Genomic DNA, 25,340 nt, shown 5'->3' with positions numbered 1-25,340 from the left:
GTTCGAAGTTTTATTTAATGAGCGCTGGTTTAATCTGAGCCGTAAGTGTAATCTGAAACTGCAGCTCCTAACCGTTGATTCGTTAATGAGGTTGCTCAAGAATCTAATTTTGAATTCTTCCTTGCCTCTCAAGGCCAGAGTGTGGAACGTGATCTGGATCCAATTTCATTTTCGTTTTATATTACTTTACTTAAATTTTGGAAGAAACACATTTTTTTTTTTAAGGTTTAACTATCAACTAAGAAATCTTTAATTTAAAATTTACATAAGTGAAGTCTATATTAGTTTATATTAATTAACTACCAAAAAAAATTTAAAAATTCATCCTCTTGCAACTATTTATATGAGAATACTTTGATATAAATAAAATTTATAAATCATAAAACTTAAATTTATATAATATCTTAAATTAATCAAAAAATTAAAAATATTTTTTAATATTATTATATTTATTTTGACATAATTTTCTTCATTTAAAAAATAATTCATTGATGTCAATTTTATTCCAACAACAACATCAAGTCTTTGTCCCACTATGTGGGGTCGGCTACATGAATCATTTTTTGCCATTATATACAGTTCAAAGTCAAATTCTCATTTAAATCTAATAAAGAAATATCATTTCTAATATTTTCTAACCAAGTCATTTTAGGTTTACATCTACCTTTCTTAACATAAGTCAAATCTAATACCTCAACTTTTCTAAACGGTTCATCGGGAGGCCTTCGTTTAATGGGACCAAACCATCTAAGGCGACTCTCTCTAATCTAATCTTCCACTGGACCTACTCCAACCTTTTCACCTATATGCTCATTTGATGTCAATTTTATTCCACCAAAAAAAAAAAAATTTGTTGGGATCATTTTGATAATTATGTCAACCATAATATTAATTATTATCAGCTATCTCTATCGATAAACATCAACGTCATCGATGATTGATATCATAAATCACCACCATCAGAATACTGAAAAGATTTGACCCTACTTTTAGGTATATTTGTCCACTTGTGGAAATCTATTTCTATAATCCCTATTAAAAAAAATTAAATATTGTTGTTAATTGGGTATATAATTAACATCTCTCTGTAGGCACTTGATTTTTGTACTCTCCATCTTCTTCAACACTGAAGAAATGAGGATCTTTGTATCACTTTTTACGTAATAAATTTTATACTTGGGCCAGGCCCCATTGTTTTTTCTCTTATGGGTTTTCCAGGTAAAAAAATTCTCTACTCCTACTTTCATCTATATGTGTTGAATCTTTATACACCACTAATAAGTGAAACACATACTCTACTGACTCAAATTTTCTAGCACGAAACAATACTTATATTAAATTTGGGTTGTTTTACTTATGTGGTTGTTGCTTACAATTTTTGTTTCATTAGCTATTATTTTGCTTGTTGTTGCACTAAAATTTTTAACTCTACTGATGAAATAAAATATTATTTATGTGTGTTGCTCACACTTTTCTATTTATAATTATTTGTACATGAACTTTATATTATGAGTATATTACCAATTTAAATTGATTTTGACTTTTGAAAGACATTTCAAGAGTTGAGGTTAATCCTTCCACCGCATCTCATGCTGTTGGGGTGTATTGTCGTCCAAACTCAGAGTGTGATAGCTATTATCCATGACAACTACATATAGGTACACAAGTGTTTCCTAGCAGTCCCGAAAACTAAAGTTGTTCATGGGATCCAAAGAATGACACACAAAAGGAAAGAAACATAATTGAGAGACCCATTGAATTCAGCAAAGATATCATAAGAAAGGAATTTCTCATCAATACTAACATTAAAAGTTCTTCTTATCTCTATTTCTCTATTTTTACAAAATAACATTAATTTTTTATTTTTATTTTTGGCTTAGAAACCCTCCAAACTGCCTAAAGTGGACTCAAGCATTACATGCTATCACTTGATCGAGCATCAATAAAACTTATCTTGTCAAGGTAATGGTAAATAAGGTTCCATGTTGGGAAACATAAGGTGATTGAGGCTAAATCTTAGAAGTTATGAAAGGCTAACTTCATTTATGAAGCATATCCTCTTAATGAGTCTCCAACATAGCCGAGGTAAACAAGATCAATTGGAGGTGGAGGATATGCCTGGACTTCAAAAATATCAATGACACATATTGAAGAGACTATTAAATACCATGAAACTTTGACCAGTGTAGATTCTATTTTAGTTTCAACTGACTCAATTTCCTAGACACCTTCTCAGGTTACCACTAGATTTAGATGCATCCTAGTGATGAGCTTCATTGCAGGTGAAGGAATATTTTATTATAGGATTATGTCATTTGGACAAATGAATGTTAGGTGAAAAATAAGAAGTAATTTCTAATAAACTATTTTAGCAAAGTATTGAGGGGGCCAAAAAAATCAATTGTCCCGTGATTTAATTCCAAGTTGGCCCTTACTCTCGCCAGCACAACAAGATGTCTCAAGTTGTACTTTAAGGCCCGTAAGATTTGTGTGCTCACTAATTCCTCTGTTCAACAAGTGTTAAAGAAGCTTGATCTCTCGAGCAAGCTCATAATGTTGCCCGTACAACTTAGTGAATTCGACCTATAACATTGCTTGAGAACAGTCAACAAGGCTCAAGTTCATGTAGATTTGTCGCCAAATTCTCAAATCCTATATCTATCAAGGAAGACAACATGACAACAACATCAAATCTTTATCCCACTACGTGGGGTCAATTACATGAATCATTTTTTTTCCATTGTGTTTGGTTAGAATCAAATTCTCAGTTAAATCTAATAAAAAAGATTATTTAAAATATTTTCTAATCCAAGTTTTTTAGGCCTACCTCTACCTTTCTCAAAATAAGCCAAATTTAATACATCTCAATATGGAGAACATTAAATAATGCACACTCATAGAGCATTTGAAAGAGATAGTAGAGGTGTTTACATTATTCTCAGGAGTTTACCCTCACTTAAGCCCGTATATACGATGTATGCAATTCTCCTTATAAATTGTAGTTTTCATGTTGTTCTTATGTCAGAGATGCTTTAGCTTTTTATCATGATATTAATATAAGATTAATTAGAGCGATTTAATGAAAATTATTTATAATTTCATCATACTTAAATAATATACATTTATATTATACGGTTTGCCGTTCACTCTCAGATAACGCTAACATGTCTTATATTTAAAGAATTTGAATTTAGTCTCTCCATATAAAGACAAATTCATCCAGAGTTATTTAAGAAATTAAAATGTATAATTTAATTTTAATTTGACTTATTTCATTTCGAGTTAGAGCTAGATTTAAATATGATTTGAATTTTAAAATTATATTTAAATTTGACTAATTTTGACATCAAATTTGATTTATAATTGAGCCTAACAAATTATATGTAAATACTAATATTTAAACATAATCATATTTTAAAGCATAAATCTACTACAAAATTTTCATAAAAATTAATATAATTCATTTTTTTTAATCCACAGTGGGCTTACGCATTAATTAAATTAAAATGTTACGGAGTCCTTAAAAGGGATCGAAAACTCAGTCAAAAAGAAAATAAAACCTATGGACTCCATGACCCTTCACTAGTTATAGATTAACAACGAAAGTTCGGCACAGAGCCATAACCAAAAAGAGGACCAGAATCGGAGAATTATAGACCCTGCAAGAAATACATAAAACAAGAACTACCAAACCTCAAAGGAAATGGCACCAAACTAGAATGAGCCCCGATAATCCAAAACCTACACAAAAAACCTCAACAGGGAAAATAATTAACAGTAAATCCAAAAACAAACCAGAAAGAGGTCAATAAAAAAGAAAACACCTCTCCACCTTCACACACAAAGAGGAGCAAACTAACTAAAACTCAAAGATCATAATCCACTCTCCTCCAAAATAAGAACAAAAGAAAACAAGAAACCAACTAAGCCACCAAGAATATCAAACTGGAGAATAACCCACAGAAATAAGACAAATCAACCCAAAACAACCCCGGGAAGAGAACGAAACAATCCCAACCAAAGATTAGACAACAAACAACAATACTAGTAAATAGAACATTGCTTTACTACTTGCTCCAGGTATTATGCTAGCTTGCTCAAGTTCATACATATTTTTATTCCTTACTCTTCGCAAACAAACACTCACAATACTTCCAAAGGGTAGAGAGATATACTGGGCCTTATGGCCAAGCAAGTGATGGTGTAGAACACCCAAATAGTCCACCCATACACCCCAAAAGTCCTCGGAGGAAGCAACATGAGCCAACGAAGAACAAGCCCCAGCCACAAATACCCAAACATGGCAATAGCAAATAATCCAACATGGCAGCAACAAAAAGCCCCCAAACACCAAAACTTCGCAATAATTGAAAAGCAAAACATAAAAATCAAACTAGAAAAAGGCAAAAAAAGGCTACAATCACAAGTAAGGCAACCCACCTTTATCAAGTCTAACCAACCCTTAGGCAAATTGTTACCTATAAATTTCATAAAACCATTAGTATTACTCCTATAACTAGCCAACCAGTCAGCACACTTGTTACCTTCACAAAAGATATGATATATATGAAAATTAAACTGACTAATCATATATTTAATTTCTTTAATCATGTAAAATAAATTAGGCTTAAAGGTAACATTGTCATTAAGCATATGATTGATAAGTTTGGCGTCAGTTTCCACCCATATATCATTAGCATTCAAACCCACACAAACATTTAGGCCATAATATAGAGCACGCAATTCAGACATGATAACTGAGGATGGATTAATAGAGCCAACAAAAGCAACTAATACATTGCCAAAACAATCCCTAATAATTCCCCCAAAATCACTGTTAAAGTTTTGGGAAGCAATATAATGATGATATTGAGAGGAGATTTGCCACAATCAAGGGCGTGTTATCTCAATGCCTTGGGGAATATTTAAGAGGAAGTTCTTCCACTCAAGGTTCGAAGAGGATATGGACTCGACTTCTGACGTAGTAGAAGAAATGCCAATTTTTTAAGATCAAAGCCAAACAATATTTGAAAATTAAAGCCAAACTTTTTGTATCAACACGTCATTTTATGAAGAGCACAAGGGTGAGTTAATTAGAACTCTCTTGGAGAATGTCAACATCTTTTCTTGATCAACAACTAAGATGCCAAACATTAATTGATATTAATATTGCTAGTGATGTATTGAAAATTGAAATTAATGTTAAAATTCTATTCGGGAGGTAGAACTCTAGTAAATAGAATTATGAGATATGGTTATTTATGGTTGACTCTTAGAAAAGATGCTGATGAATTCTCCAAGAAATGTCTTCAATGTCAAACAATTCATCTCAATGCTGCACCAACCTTCTAACAAACTGCCATCGGTTTCAAGTCAATAGCCATTCAACTTCTAGGCATGTGCTTAATCGACCAATTTTCTAAAGCAAGTGATCAAACAAAATACATTGTGGAGATGACCGACTACTTTATACAAAGTGAATTGAGATAAAGGCATTAGCAAAAACTACGTAAATTATTTACAACTTCAACTTAACCAATATAATTTGTCATTATGCTTTGCCAACCACTATAATAACTAATAATGAGTCATAATTTTAGTTAAAAATATCAAAAGATTGTTGTCACAATGAGAGAATTTGGCTCAAATTTACTTTAATTTACCATTCAAAAATGAATGGGTAACTTGAGATTGTAAATAAACTCATTCTCAATATTTTGAGAAAGAAGGTTGAAGGTGCTAAAGAAAAAAAATGATAAAGTGTTACTATCAATCCTTTGAACTCTAAGAACCATCAAAGACAACTGGTTTGAACCCTTTCATATTATCACATGGAAAAGAGATTTTGGTACTTGTTTGAGTATAATTTGCTTAGTCATAGGGTAGTCGCAACTCTAGATTTTGAAGAATTAAACTTTGACCAATGGAAAGAGGTGAATGTAATAGGAATATAGAAATTTCTTTTAAAGTCGGGTAGCTTCAAGTCTTAATGAACGATTAAATCAACATCGGAGAAAACTATTTCCTAAATGTGTACTTTATTAATGAAAGAGAAGAGAAAATGCAGATTAATTAAAGTTTGGGGTCATGGTGATCTCAGCTTAGGGAAATTATTGGGTCAGGTCATCGGACGTGTTCGGAGCTCAATGAAAATGGGCCACATCACCTCCTACTCGGTACTGAGCAGTGCCAAACAATACCAAGCTCGGTACTGCTCAGTACCGCGCTCAATACTGCTCGGTACTCAGTATTTCAAAGTATCGAGTTCAGTACTACTCAATACTGTAAATACCAAATGTAAGCTGTGTCTGGTGACCTGACCCAATAATTTCTCCTCAGCTTAAGCCAAGTTTAAAAATTGTGAGACTACTCCTTAAAAGAAAGCCAATGGAATGGCTCCCAAGTAGACGGATAGTTTGAGCTTATTGAAATCATCCATCCTTCTTTTTAGTTCGAGTCATAATATAAGAAAAATAATATATAATACAAATCTATTTCTTGGATATCTGGCAATCTTGTGAATTCCTGTTTGGTGATTCAAAAATTTCTTTGGATATTTGAAAATATGAAGTACTCATGTATTCAACTATTTTGGTTATTCACAAATCACTCGTGTTTTCTTACTTGCTCAATAACCTTGAGAAGTACTCAGCTTTACAGCAATATTAAAAAGGGAGAAACAATACCATAGAAAATTAAACTTTAATTCAAAGTTTTCCTAATAAATATAGAAGTCCTTAAAAAAATAAAAATAATTTTTTTTGTAGTCACTTATGGCACTTTCTGTGTCGTCACATGGGCTTCATTTGGAATAGCTTTCTTACTGCTTATTAAAGCAATTTTTTAGTGCACAAATTTTAATTTTTTGCACTAAAAAGTCATTTTTAGTAGTAAAAATGACATCCCAAATAAAATTTTGAACTAGTTTTTGAAGACTCATATGATACATACCTATAAAAGTTTTCTATGTCCTTAAATTTAAGAGGTATAACTCTCCCTTCTATTAGCTTATCCAAGCTAACAAAAGCAGACACCTTAAAATTTAGTTAAGAGAGCTTTGTAATTGGCAGAATGACTAATTTTTGTTGTAATCTCGTCAGTTGTCTTTTGAATGTTCTCTTCTCATCCAACAGGGACTGATGACTCGCTTCGCGTTCTTCCTCTTTTCCCTTGAAGCTGCCTCACAAGGTCTTCTGCTCTATCGTAGGTGACTTCAAGCTCTTCTCTTCCTTCTCAAAAATGGAAGTTGCCAATACTAGAGAAGCTTCCTTGTCATTATTTTCTTCCTTCAACAAATTCCCTAATTATGTTCTTAACCTTTTTCTCAAGCGGCTTTATTGAATAAAATAGTTTATCATGAACTTACTTCTATGGTCAGTCTTTACTCAACATCAACATTAAGAGGCTGTTTGGTAGAATCTAGGATTTCATTTAAGTAGGATTTTGTAAATCCTCCAAATTCGGATTTACGAAATCCTGAGGGGGTTAAATCCCGAAATCTGTTTGGTATCCTTCATGATAAATCCTATTTGACTGTTTGGATATTCCATTCAGGATTTAAGGAGGATGAAAGATTTGGACGGAGTTTCTTCCTTCGCGTGCCAATAGAGCCAGAGGATTTTGGAAATCCGCCGAACGATAGGATTCGGGAATCTAGGATTTACGACGAAAAGGAGAAATTTTCCATCTACAGAGACTTCCATTTTCTGTGAGATTTGGTTTTGCATTTTAGGCCGTTTGGCTAGATTTTACCTCAAATCCACTTGAAATTCGCATACCAAACATCCCCTAAATTCAAATGCCAATTTCATGACTACCAGGAAGTTTTGGAGAAGTTAGCGCATCATTTTTCATCGATATCTGCTTAGAAAATAGCCAGGCCAACACAAAAATTGATGCACAAAGCAATCACTAATTGATCAAGAAGTATTTTTTAGAATCTTTCTTCTTTAAGGAAGACTTGACAACATCTTTGACATTAGCCATAGGACCACTTGTCATAACTTACTTCCTCTTTCCCTCTTCTAGCTACTTTGCGAACTTTTTTCATTTATGAAGGTTTCTTTTTGAGGAAGAGTCTAGCTTGAATGGGATACTTTCAAGAAAGGCAGACTCATCCAAAACTTTTGAGGTCACCACCTCAACAGGAGCATTCGAAGTTGTCACCTGTGCATGTATAGTTGTAGCCGTTGTTGCTATTGGAGGAGCAACCATTGAAGTCTCAGCATCAGCGAGAACAAATGAAATCAGAAGGGCAGTTGAAGTTGCTATTTCAGGAGAAAAAAAAAAACTTAGCAACTTTCTCCATAGTATCAGGAACTCGGCCATCATAATTCAAAGGAGCACTTGGATCCTGCTCAACGACGGCATCACGGATTTTGGTTTCAAAATTGTTGATTTGGATTTATTTTCAAATCATAATAAAGTTTTATTTGTAAAACTTTAATGACTCATTATTTCAATTGATTAGGAAATAGATTGCTTCCCTAATTAATTGATTTGATTGATATTTGATTCATGAGTAGATTAAGAAGCTTTCTTTATTGTTTGAGGGCTTATGAGAGGCAGTGAGAAAGCTTGAAAGCTATTGTTCCATATTGTTCTCCAATATAGTGAAATCATCATTCCTTCCTCGTGGACGTAGGCATCTTTGCCGAACCACGTAAATCGTTGTCTTCTTTGTGATTGATTATGTTGTGTGATTTTTTAATTTTTATTTCTGCTGTGTTTGTTTGCACAACAAAAATGATAGAGCCTTTTATTGGTTCGTTTATGGGTTCAGAAAGAGGAACCAAACGCTCGCCAGCTGTTTCAGTCAAAAGAGTAGACTCAGCCTTCGTTTGGGACGACTTTTTTATTGTTTTCTAAAACGTAGTTTTAGTTAAAAAATAAAAAAATTTGTACTAAAACTCCGTTTTAAAAAGAAATAAAAAAGCCGTCCCAAACAAAGCCTCAGTTGGAAAGAACATTCAAAAGGTAGTTGGGAGAGGTAGCCAAAGTTTTTAGATTTGCTATTTCAGTTGCCTCACCAACCTCCAGCTTTACTTTTCTCCATTTTGGCTTCTCTTATAGAGTTACTCTTCATGATCCTTCATGCTCAGATCTAATTTCTTTGGAACATTCATCATTTTTCTTTGAAAATTTAGGCACAATGGAAGAAGAGATACAGAGCTCAAAAGAGAAAGAAGATGAAGGGGTCAATCTATTGAGGATGGGAAGTAATATACCGCGACGAAACAAACAAGAAAAATAGAAATGCAGCGTAAAGAAAATGACAACAGGATTTAACTTGAAAAAATCCGAAATCGAAAAAAAAAAATACAGAGCCACACTACACCAACAAATCCACTATGAAAATAAGAAGAAATAAGTACAAATCTCTCCTATATTGCTCTTTCCTTGCTTCTCTTCTTTCTTACAGGATTATTACACTCAAAACAAAAGAGAAAGATCAGTTAATAACACCAAGGGACGCCACCCTTGAGAAAAAAATAAGAAAGAAATGTTCAGTCTGCCTTGCAGCCCTGCAATGCCAAATTGGAGTTCTGCGACTCTCAAGCCTCTGTCATCATCATGCTGCATAACACAACGCTGCAGTATCGAATCTAGAGGGTTGCAGTGCTCCACTTGTTATCATTTCTTTCAGCAAACTATGCTGAACCGGAGTGCTCGGAAACATTGTGTCAGGGCGCTCAGGTACACAATGTATGTGCTGTGGAACCCCTTAAGTAAAAAAAGCTAAATTATAATTTCTTCACATTCGAAAAATGTCGTCCTCAACATTTCTATATTAGTCACAGAGAGAGAGAGAGAGAGAGCATGCTTAAAACAAAATTTCAAAAATCAAATCAACAAATTATAAATTGCAAATCACATTTATATTATGCTTATAAGCTCTAGTTATATTTCTTTTTTTCCAATAATTATTACTTTGATACCATAATAAAGTCTTAAATATCGAGACACATTTTGGTGTAATGGTTGTAATTTTATTTAAGAAACTCTGTAATTAAGCATGCTATTTTCGAAGTAATTTTTGGATGGGTGACCTACTATAAAGTTATATCAACAAGAAAAAACTGTGAGGCTCTTAGATCAAAGAGGGAAATATCTCAATAGTTAAGAGTTTAATTTCTTTTACTTAAGGTATTTCATAGCGGAGCTGTACGAAAAAAAAATCCAAAATAAGAAATTTATTATCATATTTATAGATTTTAGAAAATTGTTGATGCAGGCATAATATTATGAGTCTCAAAGGATAATATCATAATATTAATTTAAAATTATTATAATTTATTATGAATAACTTTTTTATTTGATTTAGAAATATCAAATATGAGTGTTATTTAAGTAAATATAACTATTTAAGTGTTATATATGTAAATAAATAAAAATTTATGTTATGTATGTAACTCTATAAATATTTATATTTAATTCATTTTCTACTAAATATAAAATAAAATAAAATTCTTATTTTTTACCAAGCACTCCCAATATTTTAACAAAATATTATCTAAATAGACGAGCTGAAAGTTAACAAAATACATACAATTAATTATAATTTACTAAATGCTCATTTGATTTGGTGAAAAAAGAATGCAATGTAAATAAATTTTGGTATATTTTAAAATATTTTTGAGTTATTTATTTAATTTAAAGTAAAATTATTTATGTAAATTTTTGTTGACAAATAGCGACAAATAATATTAGGATAAAGAGTAAGATGATAATTACTAACGGTGAATCTTTGTAATTCTTTGAAATTGTACATAGTCCAAATACATTTAAAAATGAATTAGAAAATATAATTCAAAATATATTAAAATTTTCCTCCACATTTGCTTTATTTTCATTTAAATATAAATTTTTTAAAAGCCTTTCGTTTAATTTACATTATACTAACATTATTTGCAAATTGCAACCAAATAGCAAAACCTCCGAAAAAGAAAAACAACTCGGTTTTAGATCTTCTGAGGAACGAAACCTCCAGCCCAAAAACCTCGCTGCCTTTTTTTAAGGCTTCTCCTCCGGAATCTCGAATCCCTGCATTTCAGCGGCAACTTCCACGGCCTCTGTCGATCCAAGGCGGCGGTAGGTAATCTGCATCTTCATCTCCTAAACTCTTCCTTCATACCCGTTCGCTCCTGATCCTCCCCCGAACGCCTATTCCTCCGACGATGAAACTATGGCGTTTCATGCCTGAATTTTTTCGGCTATATTGAAAATTATGTTTTTGGGTAAAGGTTTTTAAGAGTATGGTTTATCGTTTCCCGCAATGTTATGTTCAATCCATTATTTGTTTGGAGCATATTAACATTTTGGTGCATCAAGTATGGATAGAATTGCTTTGATCTGTCTCAACCATTTTTTCCTTGATTAATCTTTTTCCATCAGAAGCGTTCCTTGTATGTTGGACCTCTAATTTACTCCAAGCCGGATATCTGCAGTAAAATTGATTAATTCTATTTATTTTCATGGAAGAGTAAATAGTAAGTAAAAATAATTTTTTTTTTTTAATTTTCTTATTGAAAATTGAAGCTGGCTTTGTTGTATGCAGAGCTTTAAGTGAAAAAGAAAACGATAGCATGGATTACAAAATCGTGGGTAATGGGTCTGCTGATATTATTCATGAGATTGAGAAGCTGAAATTAGATAAAAAGGAGATTGAGAATCGTATAAGCAAGCTTGAGGCTCAGCTGAAGGCTGATGAAGCTGTACAAATGAAAGCTAATCAAGCCTGTTCGAGTTATGATTCTATCTTGGATGGGCACGCCGTTTCTTCTAATGGTTTGACGCCAGGAATGATCTACAGATACAGTCGCCATCTCTTGCTTCCTGATTTTGGTGTTGAAGGTGTTGGTTTTCTTGAATTTTTGTGCTCATCAGTTTAACATACATAGTTTTATATTACCAGCTTATTGGTATTTAAGTACATTGTAGTTTTATAGATGCATTTTGATGAATGTTTTATTAAACTTTCAATATTTTAGCTTGAAAAGTTATTGAATGAATTAATTAATTGTAAAATTTAATGCGTCTTGGAGTAACAATAGCATGTGATCCTGAAAGAAAGATCAAATTGGGTCAAATATGTAAGCATCTGACCACTTTGGTCAGCAAAATAAAAATTAGAGTGGTCTGATCATGACCAATTAATTAAATAAATATTGGCAAACTAGATTAAGTTATGCATTTTTTTATATACTACTAATTAAGTTGTTTATCAACCTTCCTTTGTAGTCCATCTTCCACTAACAATTATAAACAATTTGTTTCTAGGCATTTATGGTGTTGGTATGCTGCAATTAATAGTTTTTTAATAGTGATGTGTAATCTTTGAAATACTCATTTTTTGTTTGAATGGCAAACTATCTAATCTACTTTAAGATCAAAGGACAAGAAAAATAAGTTGTAAACAATAATTTTTATATATGCCTGGTCATATGTTGAATTGGATTATACAAAATCTCCTCATTTAAAAGTAATGAGGGGTATGATAGGAAACACTTGGATTTCCAAGTGTTTCTCACCAAAACCATGTAGATCCAATGTAAAACTGCTGTCCACAGCAGAAATCAGCCAAGAAACAGTGGAAAAATAGCAAATCGGAGAGAAAACCGTGGAGAAAAGACTTGTATTTTTTACTAATAGATGAAAGAATAGAAAAGATACAATTGATCCTCAATTCGAGAGGAGGATCGATCTCTCCCAAATCTCTAGACGCCGCTAGAGCCCAAAGAAACCTAAATCTAAGAGATCTCAAATTTCAGCCAAATTCAAGATGCCCAAACCCTAGCAAAAATCAACTATTTAATGCATACAAATCAAAAGGAATTCCCTAAACAGTCCCTACATTCAAATTTCTCTCTAAAACCCCCCAAAAATCCTTCCTAAAACGCTCTGTTTGAGCTGTCGGCCCGCCCGATCTCCGCAGGAGGCGGAGTTCACGCGACGTTTCGCGTCTGAGCCGGTCCCGTGCGGACCAGCTGGACCGGTCCAGTGGACCGGTCTAACAGGGTATTGACATTGTTTTTCTTTCATCCACCTATTCTTGGTACTCATATCACATATTTGTTTTTCATTTACTCATTTGCATTGATTGCCAATTGGCATTTTTGCTTGCTCATACTTCACTGGTTGTAGTTGAACTGGGAAATGTTGAACATTTGGAATACATAATAATGCCAAATTGTATAAAGAAGTGTAGACTAATGGGGACCAAACCTATTTTTAACCTAAAATCTTGTCTATCAGGGAGGGACAACAATTTTATAGTTCTACACTAAAATATTTTTAACATATATAAGGTTGGACAGAACTCAATTCCTTGGCAATCTTCTCTCATGTGATAGCTCTTTCCATCAATTATCGCTGTCTCTTAAATGAAATTTTTTATGGCATCAAGTTTTCAACATGATGTGTTATGCATCAAAAGCCCACACAACCATATGGAGCTATTATAGAAGTCACCCGCTCTTAATCTTGCTCAACTATGGTATAAGTCAACTAAAACCCACGGGATCTACAAACCCACGAACCACTTGATCCCAGTAGAACCATCAACTCTAATAGTTGTTTGTAGGGAGTGTTGGTTCTATTTCAACCCAAGACCTTAAGCTTATGAAAGAGGCTCAATCATTTAATATTTCTACACCACTGTATATTTTCACCGATAGGATGTAAAACTAAACCCAATACATTCACATGCCTCAATTGCACAATTTTTTGGAGGAAATAGGTAGAGGGTATATAAGAAAGAAGGTAAAGTTCTAGGTTTATTTTTTATGAAGGGCATTATTGTCCTTAATATTAGCTTTTCACCAATACATAGGCATTGCTCTCTGAATATTTTTCAATTCAACCTTGCTATCATGTTGATTGTTATTTTTGTTGCTGTGAATCTATTGCATATATATTAAATTGATTTTACTATTATAAAAGTGGGAGAAAGTAGGTAATGTCTTAAGGTTATTTTTTATGAGATTATTATTGCCATCAATATTAGCTTATCATCAGTGTATAGGCGTAATTTTTTGAAACCTTTTCAATTCCAGCTTGTTATACTTATGGTGAATCTATTGTATAGATTCTATGCCATTTGTATTTCTATAAAAGAGGGAGTTCCATCTAGTGATAAATTTTGTCTCATTAAGCTAATAGCTTTAAGATATTGAAATTAAATAAACATAAATTCAATTATTTTATTGCAAAAACTTTAAGTTTTTATCTATGAATGCAACGTCTTTGCTAATATTACTCTTTTACATCTTACTTTTTTCCCCTTATTTTGAGATGATGACCATGTTCTTTGTGTTATAGGACAAATAAATCTTGCTAAGTCTTCAATCTTGGTGGTTGGAGCTGGAGGGTTGGGGTCACCTGTAGTGCTTTATCTTGCCTCCTGTGGTATAGGTACTGTTGATTTATTAAAAAAAAAAGAATAATGAACCATTTTTTCAGTTGCATCCTTTTTTTTCAAAATAGTCACGTTTTAAAAATTTTCTATCATGACATTTTGTTCTTGTTAATTTAGCTTTATTCAAAAGTTATGCTTTTTTTTTGATACAATATGATGTATTTGTTGTTGAAGCTTAAAGATTAATTGTACTTTCAATGTTAACAAGTTCCTTGTAGGAAAAGAGAACATGCCTAATTTGTGTTAGGCAAAGAGAGTATGTCGAACTTTAATTGTAGATTTGTCAACTTCAAGAGTAAATATGATGATTATTAGTCATTGTCCATGATGCACCGATACAAACATAAAAATATAGATACCATATGATACAAACACAACACATACTTCTTATTGAAACTATTGGACGCATACACACTTTGTATATATCATTATAATTTATATGTTTACAAAATTAAAATTATTGTTTAGTAATTGCACAAATTAAATAAAATATAAAACGAGTAATAAATTCTAACTTTATTAGGATGTATAAATATCATGATGTTTAAGGATTATGAATAAAATATTATCTTGCCTTTCATAAACATGATGTGACATCAAAAATGAAAGAGAAATGACATTTGACCCAGCATATAGAGGAGTGAGCATGCGATGTTATGTATGGGAGTTGCGAGCTAGGAGCTGATGTTCACGTGAAATGCAATGTAGTTGAAGAAATAAATTACGGCTTGACCATTTAGGGATTTAAGTATTTAAACTTAGCCGTTAAGGGATATCTGTAGGACATGTGGGGCATGTGTGTTTGATATATTTTTTCATTTTCTTAATTGGACATGCGTATAACGTGTTTGATGTGTGTCGCAGGCATGTTGCACGCTTGGTCGTGTTTTGAACGTGTTGACCATTATATGCTACTTTATAATGAAGCAGCGGTATATCACAAGCTTCTATACTCGCACCTTCAATGTCATGATGCAGCTATTTGGCTTGGGATACATGAAAGGGTACCATTGTGGAAATTTATAGTAGAGAAAAATTGAAATTTTAGGAAATTCTCAACTCAGCTTTCAATTTATGAGAAGATATCTCAATTAAATATAAAATCTCTTAGATTTTCCCCTTTCTCAAATTAAGACTTAATGAAGATTTAAATTTATGATGAGATTACATGCAAAATATGGAGGAATACAAGTGAGGAATGAAATTAAGTGCCATATTACCTAATATTCTTCTTTTTTGAGATTAATTTCGATGCAGCTTCTCAGTGTTTAGTGATTAAATACCTCTGTGTGGTACTTCAAAGAGCACTAAAAGTTCTGAAGGGCAAGCACTATGCAATTTAACCCAATTTACACTGCACTTCGTCAACTCATGAGAGACTTAACACATGTTGCACATTAGGATGGATCCATCAATATTGAACATGCACCTGCTACTGAATTTTTGCACCTCCTAAGTAGCTACCTCCTCATTCTAAATGCTACACTGGAACAACTTGGCACTAGGGTAAACTATGGATACAAATATGACCTGCTTGTTCATATCTAGAATTATCCTCGTCTTGTGATTTTTTTATTCCAAAACCTTTTCTGTTGGCAGCTAACTCTTTTCTGCTTCCCCTAATTATGATCCTTCACCAACTTTATTGAATATTTCACCATTGGATGTTGTACTCTTCAAAACATAAAGTCTATTAACTTCATTTATCTTCAAGACAACTAAAGCACCCTTATAGATCTTAAGGGTATTAGCATCACCTAAGAACATATATCTTGCATGCTGAGAGTATTTTAAGATATTAGGTTCTTCCGTAGATTTAGTGTATACTTGACTCTGATCATCAAAATTGCCACAACACCGTGTGACGTCAACTTCATGATGTCAGAGCTTTATTCTTGTACATAACTCCATTTTATGTGTACACGAAGTCACCAAAACATGGCTTATACGTGAAAAACATCATAAATTTAGAATACATCTGTCTATTACAAGTCAAGAGTAGAGTCAGTTGTATTTGCACTTGTATCAATAAGTTACTAAATAAGCATCACTACAACCAAATCAATTTGCAATTACACTTCTATATACTAATTTCTCCTTGTGGTTGTTATCTATTTAGTGCTCTTTTTTCTTAAGGCTAAGCAATTCCTCTTTATGTGCCATTTCTTCTTATAGTACAAATTGGTAATATTCTTGAATTTTCTCCTACAATCACCCCCTGATCTTTAATAAACCTCAACTAGTTTATCATTTCTGTAGAGTAGAGCTTAATAATCATCTCTTTTGAAGAAGTGAATTTATGATATCCTCTAACCTTAGTATATCATGTTCATATAACATGCTGTCTCGGAAGTGCTTGCAAGAAAGAGATAAATATTGCACTAATAGTAATGCTTGATATTCATCTTCATCAATTACATATATATTTCACAAATATTGAATGATATAACTGAAATCATTTAGATGTTATTCGATCAATGTACCTTCTTGCATGTGGAGTAAATACATTACTTGCTCAAGGTACAATTTGTTATAGTCGTGGAGAGGCTTTTTGTCATGTATAATGACTCCCACTTGAGCTATAAATTTTCAATGGTAGTTTCCTCTAATATCCTATAAAAATCTCATCTACCAAATGTAGTTGAATTGTTGAGAGAGCTTTTGTCATTTATCAGCCTTATATTATTCTTTTATTATCGTAGGCATTTTTGAGCACCTAGTAGTTCTTTCACAAGTTCCTGTGGAACTTGAGTGCTTCACATAATCCTCCAAAGTCTAAAGATCTTTGAGCCAAGCATAGCCATCATACTCATAGCCTTTTGCTCTAGTATTGAGTAGTTAAAAAGTATATTGGTGTAGAAATGCCATGTGATTTGCCTAAAAGTTTAAGCTTTTGGATTGAATATGAGCTTTGTAATTGTGTATTAGGCCAAACTCTATAGCTTTTGGTTGGTTCATTCTCTAACAAGTGTCTGAGATCTAGTATTTCAAGTGGTTTGTTGCTCTCAAAGGTCCTTGGTCCTTTCTATCATCGTTGCGTGAGGTTCATGAGCAAGTGACTATCATGGTCGTTTCCATGAGATTGAGTGAGCTATTAGTGCATGATTCTTGATGATATTGAAAAGCTTCTATTTGAGGGGCTGTGATTTTCGATTGGAGCTCTCACAAGAGGGGGAATTTTTATGATTGCAATACTTGAATTTAGTTTTACATTGAATAGTTTAAAAATATATTGGTGTAGACATACAAAGCGGTGGGTCCTCACCCACAAACATGAGCTTTGCTTTGACCACTAGTATATGAGGCTCAACTCTATCCTCTTTTTGGTTTGCTTCTTAACACCTTAGCGGCCAAGCTATTGTTTCCTATATAATAGTTCCCATGACTAAATTCTTGGCATAGTTTTGACTTCAGCCCTATGAACGAATATGCATGTTTACTTCAAGAACATTTGATTTCACTCATTTAACCTGTAAATTGTCTTTATGGCTTTCTTCTGTTTCTCTAATATTGAGTTTTTGTCCTTGAAGGTTGCATAGGGATTGTTGACAGTGATATTGTTGAGCTTAATAACCTACACCGGCAGGTTAATTGCATGTTTGATTTACCTCTTAAGTAATTTCGTCTTAATTTTATCTTATTTAATTAGATGTTTCTTCTACTAATCCACAGTTGGATTAGATTTCCAATCACATCATAGTGGTTAATGTCGATCTACTTGCAAAACATTATTATGCCTCTTATTTCTATTGCTTTGTATACATTTTTAGAACCCAATCCTATAAATTTCAACCCAATCTAGTGGTTCTTAAGTTTTCCTTATGTATGATTAATATAAATACATATTTCACCTTTTTAATTGATATTAAAAACAGGAGGATAATGCCTAGATTATATTCTAGTTGTTTATCTAATATCATTGACCACCTGTGGATTTCTAGTTACTATGATCTTTTCGGCTATGCAGTTCTTTTTCCATTCGAGTTGATTTGCTTTACCTTATATCCAACTACCTTTTTAATGCTACTCCACCAAACTAATAGATCCTGTACAACATATGAAATTTTCTATATTATATTTCTACTTTCAGATTCAGTCATGTTATCTTATCCTTTAAAACCCTCCATCCATAAATTTATGGGGCTACATACCCTAACTTTTTGGAAAAGATCTATACTTGACTTGTACTAATTTAAAATGCCTAGATCTTCAGATCCAGAGAATCAAGTGACTTGTGTGATATCTTTCTTGTTCTATATCCATGTGAAAATACCAGGAACATTTTCTTAAAATTTAATTTTGTTGACAATAATTTGGTTAGAGTAACTTGTGAGAATAATACCCAACCCATTTTATGCATATTTGAAAACCTTACCATAATTCTAATAAGTGATCTTGAATCATATGTGTTATCGGTAGATTTTATTAGATTGGGAGTTATTAATTAAATCAATATTCTGATTTATTATGTTATATATCCTCATAATTGAGTATATTATTCTTTTTTTTTCCCTTATTTTATCTCTTATACTTGCTTATAGGCATATATATTATAGTGAAAGATAATAAGTAGATTTTAATTACCTTTCATGGTATCATAGTGTGATTTGAGCTCAGCCATTGATCGCTTGTTACCTCTCCCCTATCTTCCGTTATTTTTTTTTCTTATGCCTCATGTCTTCTACTGCTCCCACTTCTTGCGTGATGTGTGCACTCAATCATCCTCACCCTTTTGCACCTTCACCTAGGCCCATAGCCTAGTGTCCTATTGCATCTCACACCTTCTACTATGCTATGGCTCAACCTTGCACTTCGTGATCGCCACAACCTTATGGCCCATTGCCTGCCGCAACTTCTCCTCCTGTTGCTAACGTGCTGTTTGCACTTTCTCTCACTTGCGCATGTGTCTAATAAACAATCTCATCTGGTGATTGTACTTTTGCAACCTCATTCGTGCTTTTCCTTTGAATCCATGTGATTAATAAGCTTATCATTGTTGTCTTCTTTTCTTTGTGGCGTTCATTGACGCCTTCCTCTACTCCTATCTCCAAAATGAAACCCTCTAATATTCTTCGCACTATTAAACTCAATATCTCTTATGATCTTGAACCTATCATTTCCTCTTCAGCTTTCATGAAAAACTTAACATTTGGACTGTTCGACTCCTGAACCAAAGGACACCTCTACATATATAAAATGGCAAGCCTTTGATTCTGCAGTTCTCACATGGGCGCTCAATCCTCTTAAACCAATAATTGCTTCCACCATCATATTTTAGAAGACTGTCTAAGGGTTGTGACGTTGTGTAACTTTCTTCGTTCTACATATCAAAATAATAATATCTCTTTGATATACACTCTCATTTCCTAGATCATCTTTACATCCACACGACAAATTTGTTTAAGATTTTTATAGTACCTTTAATGAAAATATGATGAACTTCTTTAATATTCGCTTATTTACCACTAATCTCTCTACCTAACAAAAACAAAATGAAAATTTTTTTCTTGTCAAGTTTCTCTTTGATCTCCATCCATCTCTCTAGTTTGTTCAAGCTCAATTAGTGACTAACAATATCTCCACAACTCTCTCATGCATTCTTTGAGTCATGGAGCTTACTACCCACTCTTCTTATGATCTCAAACAGATTGTTCTTGCTGCCAACAAAATATTTGGTTGGGTAATCATGGTTCTTAGTGTCATACGACGAACCACATTGCTGGCAACCTTATTTTTAATGAAAGAACAAAATATGTTGAAATAGATTGTCACTGCAAATATATAATCCTTTCAAAGAAGATCATCATTCCTCATTTCTCCAACAAAAAATTATCTGCAGATTTTTTTACAAAGGATTTGGCACTATTCTGTTTTACCAATCTTAACAAGCTTGATTTTATTAATATTTATGCTCTAGTTTAAGTGGAAGTGTAATCGTAAAGATTATGCCATATTAAAAGTTATTAATTCAATTAATATTTTACTTTTATTTTGTAACTATATCCACATAATTGAGAATATTTTTCTCATTATTTTCTTCTTGTATTTGCCTATACACACACACACACACACACAAACACTTATATTATTAGTAAAAGGTACCAAGTGGTTTTCAATTATCTTAACAATTCAAATGATAAGATTTGTTTGTATGACCTTTCTCCAGATCCGACCTGTTTGGCCTGGTTTTTATCTTTTTTATAACCGCCCTTTTTGTGCACACTTTTTCATTTATAATATCCACATTGCCAAAGGCCTTCTGGCAGGGTTTAATTGTTCTATGATGTTTTTTTATCTAGATAATCCATCCAGAAGCATATGTTGGCCATGCAAAAGTTAAGTCAGCAGCTGCTGCTTGCCGTGCGTATGTATTTATCATCCTGGAATTGATTATTCTCCTTTCGCATGCGTTGAGCCATTTGCAACAATTGTTTCAGCATCTCTAATGGAAAGTGATGTTCCAACATATATTTAATAGGGAACACATATTGCAATTGTGTATCTTTTACTTGACGCAGGATCAACTCTTCCATTAATTTAGTGGAACATAATCAAGCTTTGCAAGCATCAAATGCTTTGGATATTGTAAGCAAGTATCCTTGATGCAAAGGTAGAATTATCTGTATCAGTAATCCTTTTAGCTTATTTGTTTGTAGAGAAAATTATCAAAGTGGTCCTTGAACTATGTATGAGGTACCATTTAAGCTTCGTTTGGGATGGCTTTTTTACAACTTCTTAAAGAGGCTTCTAGTACAAAAATTAAAAATTAATTTTTTACTAGAAAGCCGCTTTAAGAAGCAATAAAAAAGCCGTCCCAAATGAAGCCTTAGTCTCAGACTATATAATATGTTCAATTTAATCCGTTGACTTTTCATATCTGATCCAATATGGTCAAAGGATTATATTGACTATTTTGGATCATCTTTGAGGAGTCAAAGGACTGTATTTGGCACACTAGATGGTTGAGACTAAAATGAACTCATACAAATAGTTCAGACATTATTTTGATATATATATATTTTTCTGTGCTTTAGCATATCATATTACCAGTTTTTTTTTAAGCATAGTTTTAGTATATCATGCTATCAGTTTTGCAATGCTATTAATTCCATTAAAGATATGACATAGTGGTGGATGCAACAGACAACTTGCCTAGTCGATATATGATCAGTGACTGTTGTGTTGTGATGAACAAGGTTGGTTATTCTTCCCACATTATTATTTGTTTTGTTTCTATGATTTAAATATTCAACTTCTCATAAACAAAGAACTAGATTGTAGGGGTTATGTGGTGCATGCATGTTAATGATGGTGAATTGGTCAGAATGTTTATGTGAATAAATTGCTCCATTTTCTTTTCGGTGATGATTGGACGTAATGTATTTTTAGATAATTTGCAATGAATTGTTAGCAACATACAGGCGCATTTTTTTTTATCATTAGATTCTGAAGATCTGTGATCCACTACACATTTGTCTTCTCACACACTGTTGCCCTCCTCGATGTCCTCCCCAACAAGCTCCCGCTCTTTGTTGTTCAGGGTTTCAGAAATTTGTGGTAGAAAGATGAGGGTTCATAGTTAATAAAATATATTATTTAAAAATAAATAAAGAAGTTATATTAATTAAAATTTAAATTAATCTTAATAAGTTATATTTATTAACTTAAAATATTAATTTACATAAATTAATATTATTTGTGATTTAAAATAATTAAATAAAATTTATTATGTTTAATTAATTTTATAAACTGCCAATTAATGATTGTTTATAATATTAATCTCTACTAATTATAATTTAATTGATAAAATTAGAATTGATGAAATTAATTTAATCTTTATAATTAATGTTTGTTAATTGAAAGTTTATTATCTTAAATTAAAGTTGTTTTTTTATATTTAATTTGTCTAAGTATAAATTATTACTTAATTAGCATAATAAATTACCTATTGTTTGACCTCTTAAATTCTTTGGAGTGTGTTTAGTATATTAAAAGAAATTGAAGCCTCAACATATTTTAAATTATTTATCAAATATTATTATTTGAATACTATTGCTGCTAACAGTAACATACTTAAATCATGAAATGAGTTGTTAAATAGTTTGTTAGGATTTAATCATATTTAACCACTATCATGTTAAACAATTTTAATGAGTTAAATGCCTTAAGATTTAGTAAATTCTTATTTACAGGATTTACAAAATCCTACTTAAGTAATATGATTGAAGTAAAATCAAGATTTAAATTGTTTAGATAGAGTTGGAAGTCAAATATATTTTAAATCAAGATTTAAAATTACACAACCAGATATTGATGAGTTGTGCTTTTATGTTTGTGAGGCGAACTGTAAGCCTTAAGATATTTTAAGGCATAAATCTCAAAATAAAATCATTAAGTAAATTAAATGTATGAAAAATAAAGTATTTAAGAGTAATAGTTTTAAATTATAATATAATATCATTAAAAATCATACAAAAACCCAATAATAAACAAGAAGTTTAAGATTTTAAACAAGTAAACACAAACAAGAAGTTTAAAATAAACTAATTATGACTTTGAACTTCGGATTCAAAAGTCACTCTATTATGCCCGGTTCCTCTAAATCGGACGGCGGTTCTAGTGAGGGGTGTTCGGCCCACCTTGTGGTGCCCAAGAAGTATTTAATTCAATATATTAGAAAGAGAAATGGAGGGAGAGATTTAGGAAGATTTTAATGATAATTAGGAGGGAATTATTTAGGGAAAGAATTCAAAATTGAGAGGTTGATTTGGGAGGAATTTAGGGGGGGGTGCGCTATTTAGGGCTAACTTTGTATTATTTTCAGATTAGGCAATTGTTATGTTTGATGTAGCTTTTCTTTGAGAGTTTCCTAGCGGTGTTTAGGGTTTATGGGAGAGCCGATCTACCTCTTGAATAATAGATCAATTGTATCTTTTATTATTGTTGAAGCATTAAATATTAATCAAAATCAGCCCTAATATTTGTGTTCTAGCAATTTATTATTCTCTATTTTACTTTTTTTTTTTCACTTCCAAATCGCATCAAAGTGGTATCAGAGTAAGGGTTTTTGGAGGCAATGACATAAAGAAAGTGGATGCGTTGGAAGGCAAAATGGAGCAATTCAAATCTGGCGTGGATGATAAATTCTCAACCATGGAAGAAAGGTTTTCATCCATGGAAAATTAATTTGGAGGGGTGGAGGAGATGTTAAGGAAGCTCTTGGAGATGCAAACAAAAACTTCACCGGGGGTTCCAATTGCTAAACCTAATTCAGAATCTACCAGGATTCCCTTGACCGCAACTAAGGGGAAAGAGATCAGGCTGGAAGAGTTCGAAGAGGAAAGCTTCTTTCATTAAGAACCACCTTTTAGGGATCCAATAAAAGGAGAATCAGGAGTTCCAGAGAGAGGCGCAACAAGAAGTGAGTTTTATAGCAAGGGTGGTGGAGTGACCGAGTACTATGGAAGGCTACTTGGGCAAGGGGTATGGAAAATTGTGGAAGGAGGTGGACGAATTGAGCCATGGGGATTGGATTATGGGAGGCAGATGGAAAAAAGGTGGGATTCCCACCGTAGTTACACGTGGGGAACTAGTGGTGGAAGATGAAGTTGGGGTGGAGAAGCAAAGGTGAAGGAGACAATGGGCCTCAAGGCCGACACGAGCGAATCTTCGATTACTGAGACCGAGGGGGGTTGAAGGAGATGATGGAGCTAGCACAGATAGTAGAGGATCAGAGGCAGATGGAGAGAAGTAGTAAGAGCGGGGTTTCGGGAGGCTCTTATATAAGAGTCTGCGAATAGTAAATCAATTATATCTTTCATTATTGTTGAAGTATTAATCAAAATCAGTCATAATATTTGTGTTATAGCAATTTCTTCTTCTCTATTTTGGTGTTTTCACTCCAACTCTCATCACACTCCCACTCTCACTCTCATCACTTATAGATTCCATCTTGCCTTGCAGCATTACCACGACCGCTGGAAAATTACAACTAAATTGCCTTGGAAGACCTATGAAATTGATGTTGGGATCTCGGTGATCGATTATGGCATAGTTTGAGACTCTACTACAATCCCCTCTCCACCCTTCCCTCCACAAACAAAAAGTCTTGAACTCTGTATCAAATGAGGATACCATGAAACAAAACTAAACAAAAACTGAAATCTACAAAAGAGGGATGGGCTTATATAGGCCAACTTTATATGCAAGACCACAACAAGCATAGCTATAAAATTACCTTACTTAACAAGGACATGAAAGCATACCTTATAAAAGAAAAGATAATCAATAATATGACTTTTAGACTAATTTTAATTAATAACTGTCACCCTTCATAAAGTAAGTAAATATTTTGTACCTCTTTAAAAGTGCTTAAAGGCTCACATTGAGATGCACCTAAGGCTTATGTCTTTCTTTCCTCTTGTTAAGCTATAGCTTCGAGGCGCTTTGCATGTGCCTCTCTATGGGGTGTGTCTCAAGAACCAGAGTTTATCACTCAATATTAAATCATTGTTTAAACTTGTTGGAAACCCACACAATGTGGGATCCAAAAAAAATTAGTATTTTTATGGTCAAAGTATGCATTTATAATTATATATGTATATTTACAGTAACATACATGTTTATATTTTTATGTAACATGTTTATATTTAATTATAATTGATTGGCACAAATTTTTTGTCTATGTTGTAAGTAGTTTATTGCTTTGTCCCTTTGCATTCTAATAGTCACCTAAACACTAAACCTATTTTCCCAAAACAATATAAAGCTCTTTCATTACAATAAGTTTATAGGTTTGGAAAAAATAAATTGTCATAAAATAATATATCATGACTAAACACAAAATTTTACTTTGAAAAATACTAAAGGTTAAACTATGAAAAATATTGACAAATGTCATCAAGTTAACTGTGAAGGAAAGCTT

The 25,340-nt window shown here is 32.7% G+C and overlaps 1 protein-coding gene across 2 annotated transcripts in view; it reads left to right on the top strand.

The window, feature by feature from the left end:
• Positions 1-10,915: 10,915 nt before the first annotated feature.
• Positions 10,916-25,340, top strand: part of LOC110102187 (adenylyltransferase and sulfurtransferase MOCS3-2) — a 34,682-nt gene continuing 20,257 nt past the window's right edge. The window contains exons 1-7 of one of the 2 annotated variants that reach the window (XM_020830398.2): positions 10,916-11,091; positions 11,558-11,853; positions 14,320-14,412; positions 17,947-18,002; positions 20,716-20,780; positions 20,935-21,009; positions 21,534-21,612. In XM_020830398.2, the coding sequence (XP_020686057.1) occupies positions 11,586-11,853; positions 14,320-14,412; positions 17,947-18,002; positions 20,716-20,780; positions 20,935-21,009; positions 21,534-21,612 (636 nt within the window). In that variant the 5' untranslated portion in view covers positions 10,916-11,091; positions 11,558-11,585. Of the gene's footprint in view, positions 11,096-11,557; positions 11,854-14,319; positions 14,413-17,946; positions 18,003-20,715; positions 20,781-20,934; positions 21,010-21,533; positions 21,613-25,340 lie in introns of both variants that reach the window. The other variant, XM_020830399.2, reaches the window with a different exon arrangement.

The sequence above is a fragment of the Dendrobium catenatum genome, unplaced genomic scaffold (genome assembly GCF_001605985.2).
Source record: "Dendrobium catenatum unplaced genomic scaffold, ASM160598v2 fragScaff_scaffold_156, whole genome shotgun sequence".
Classification (NCBI taxonomy): domain Eukaryota; kingdom Viridiplantae; phylum Streptophyta; class Magnoliopsida; order Asparagales; family Orchidaceae; genus Dendrobium; species Dendrobium catenatum.
This window is presented reverse-complemented; position numbering and strand designations above follow the sequence as displayed.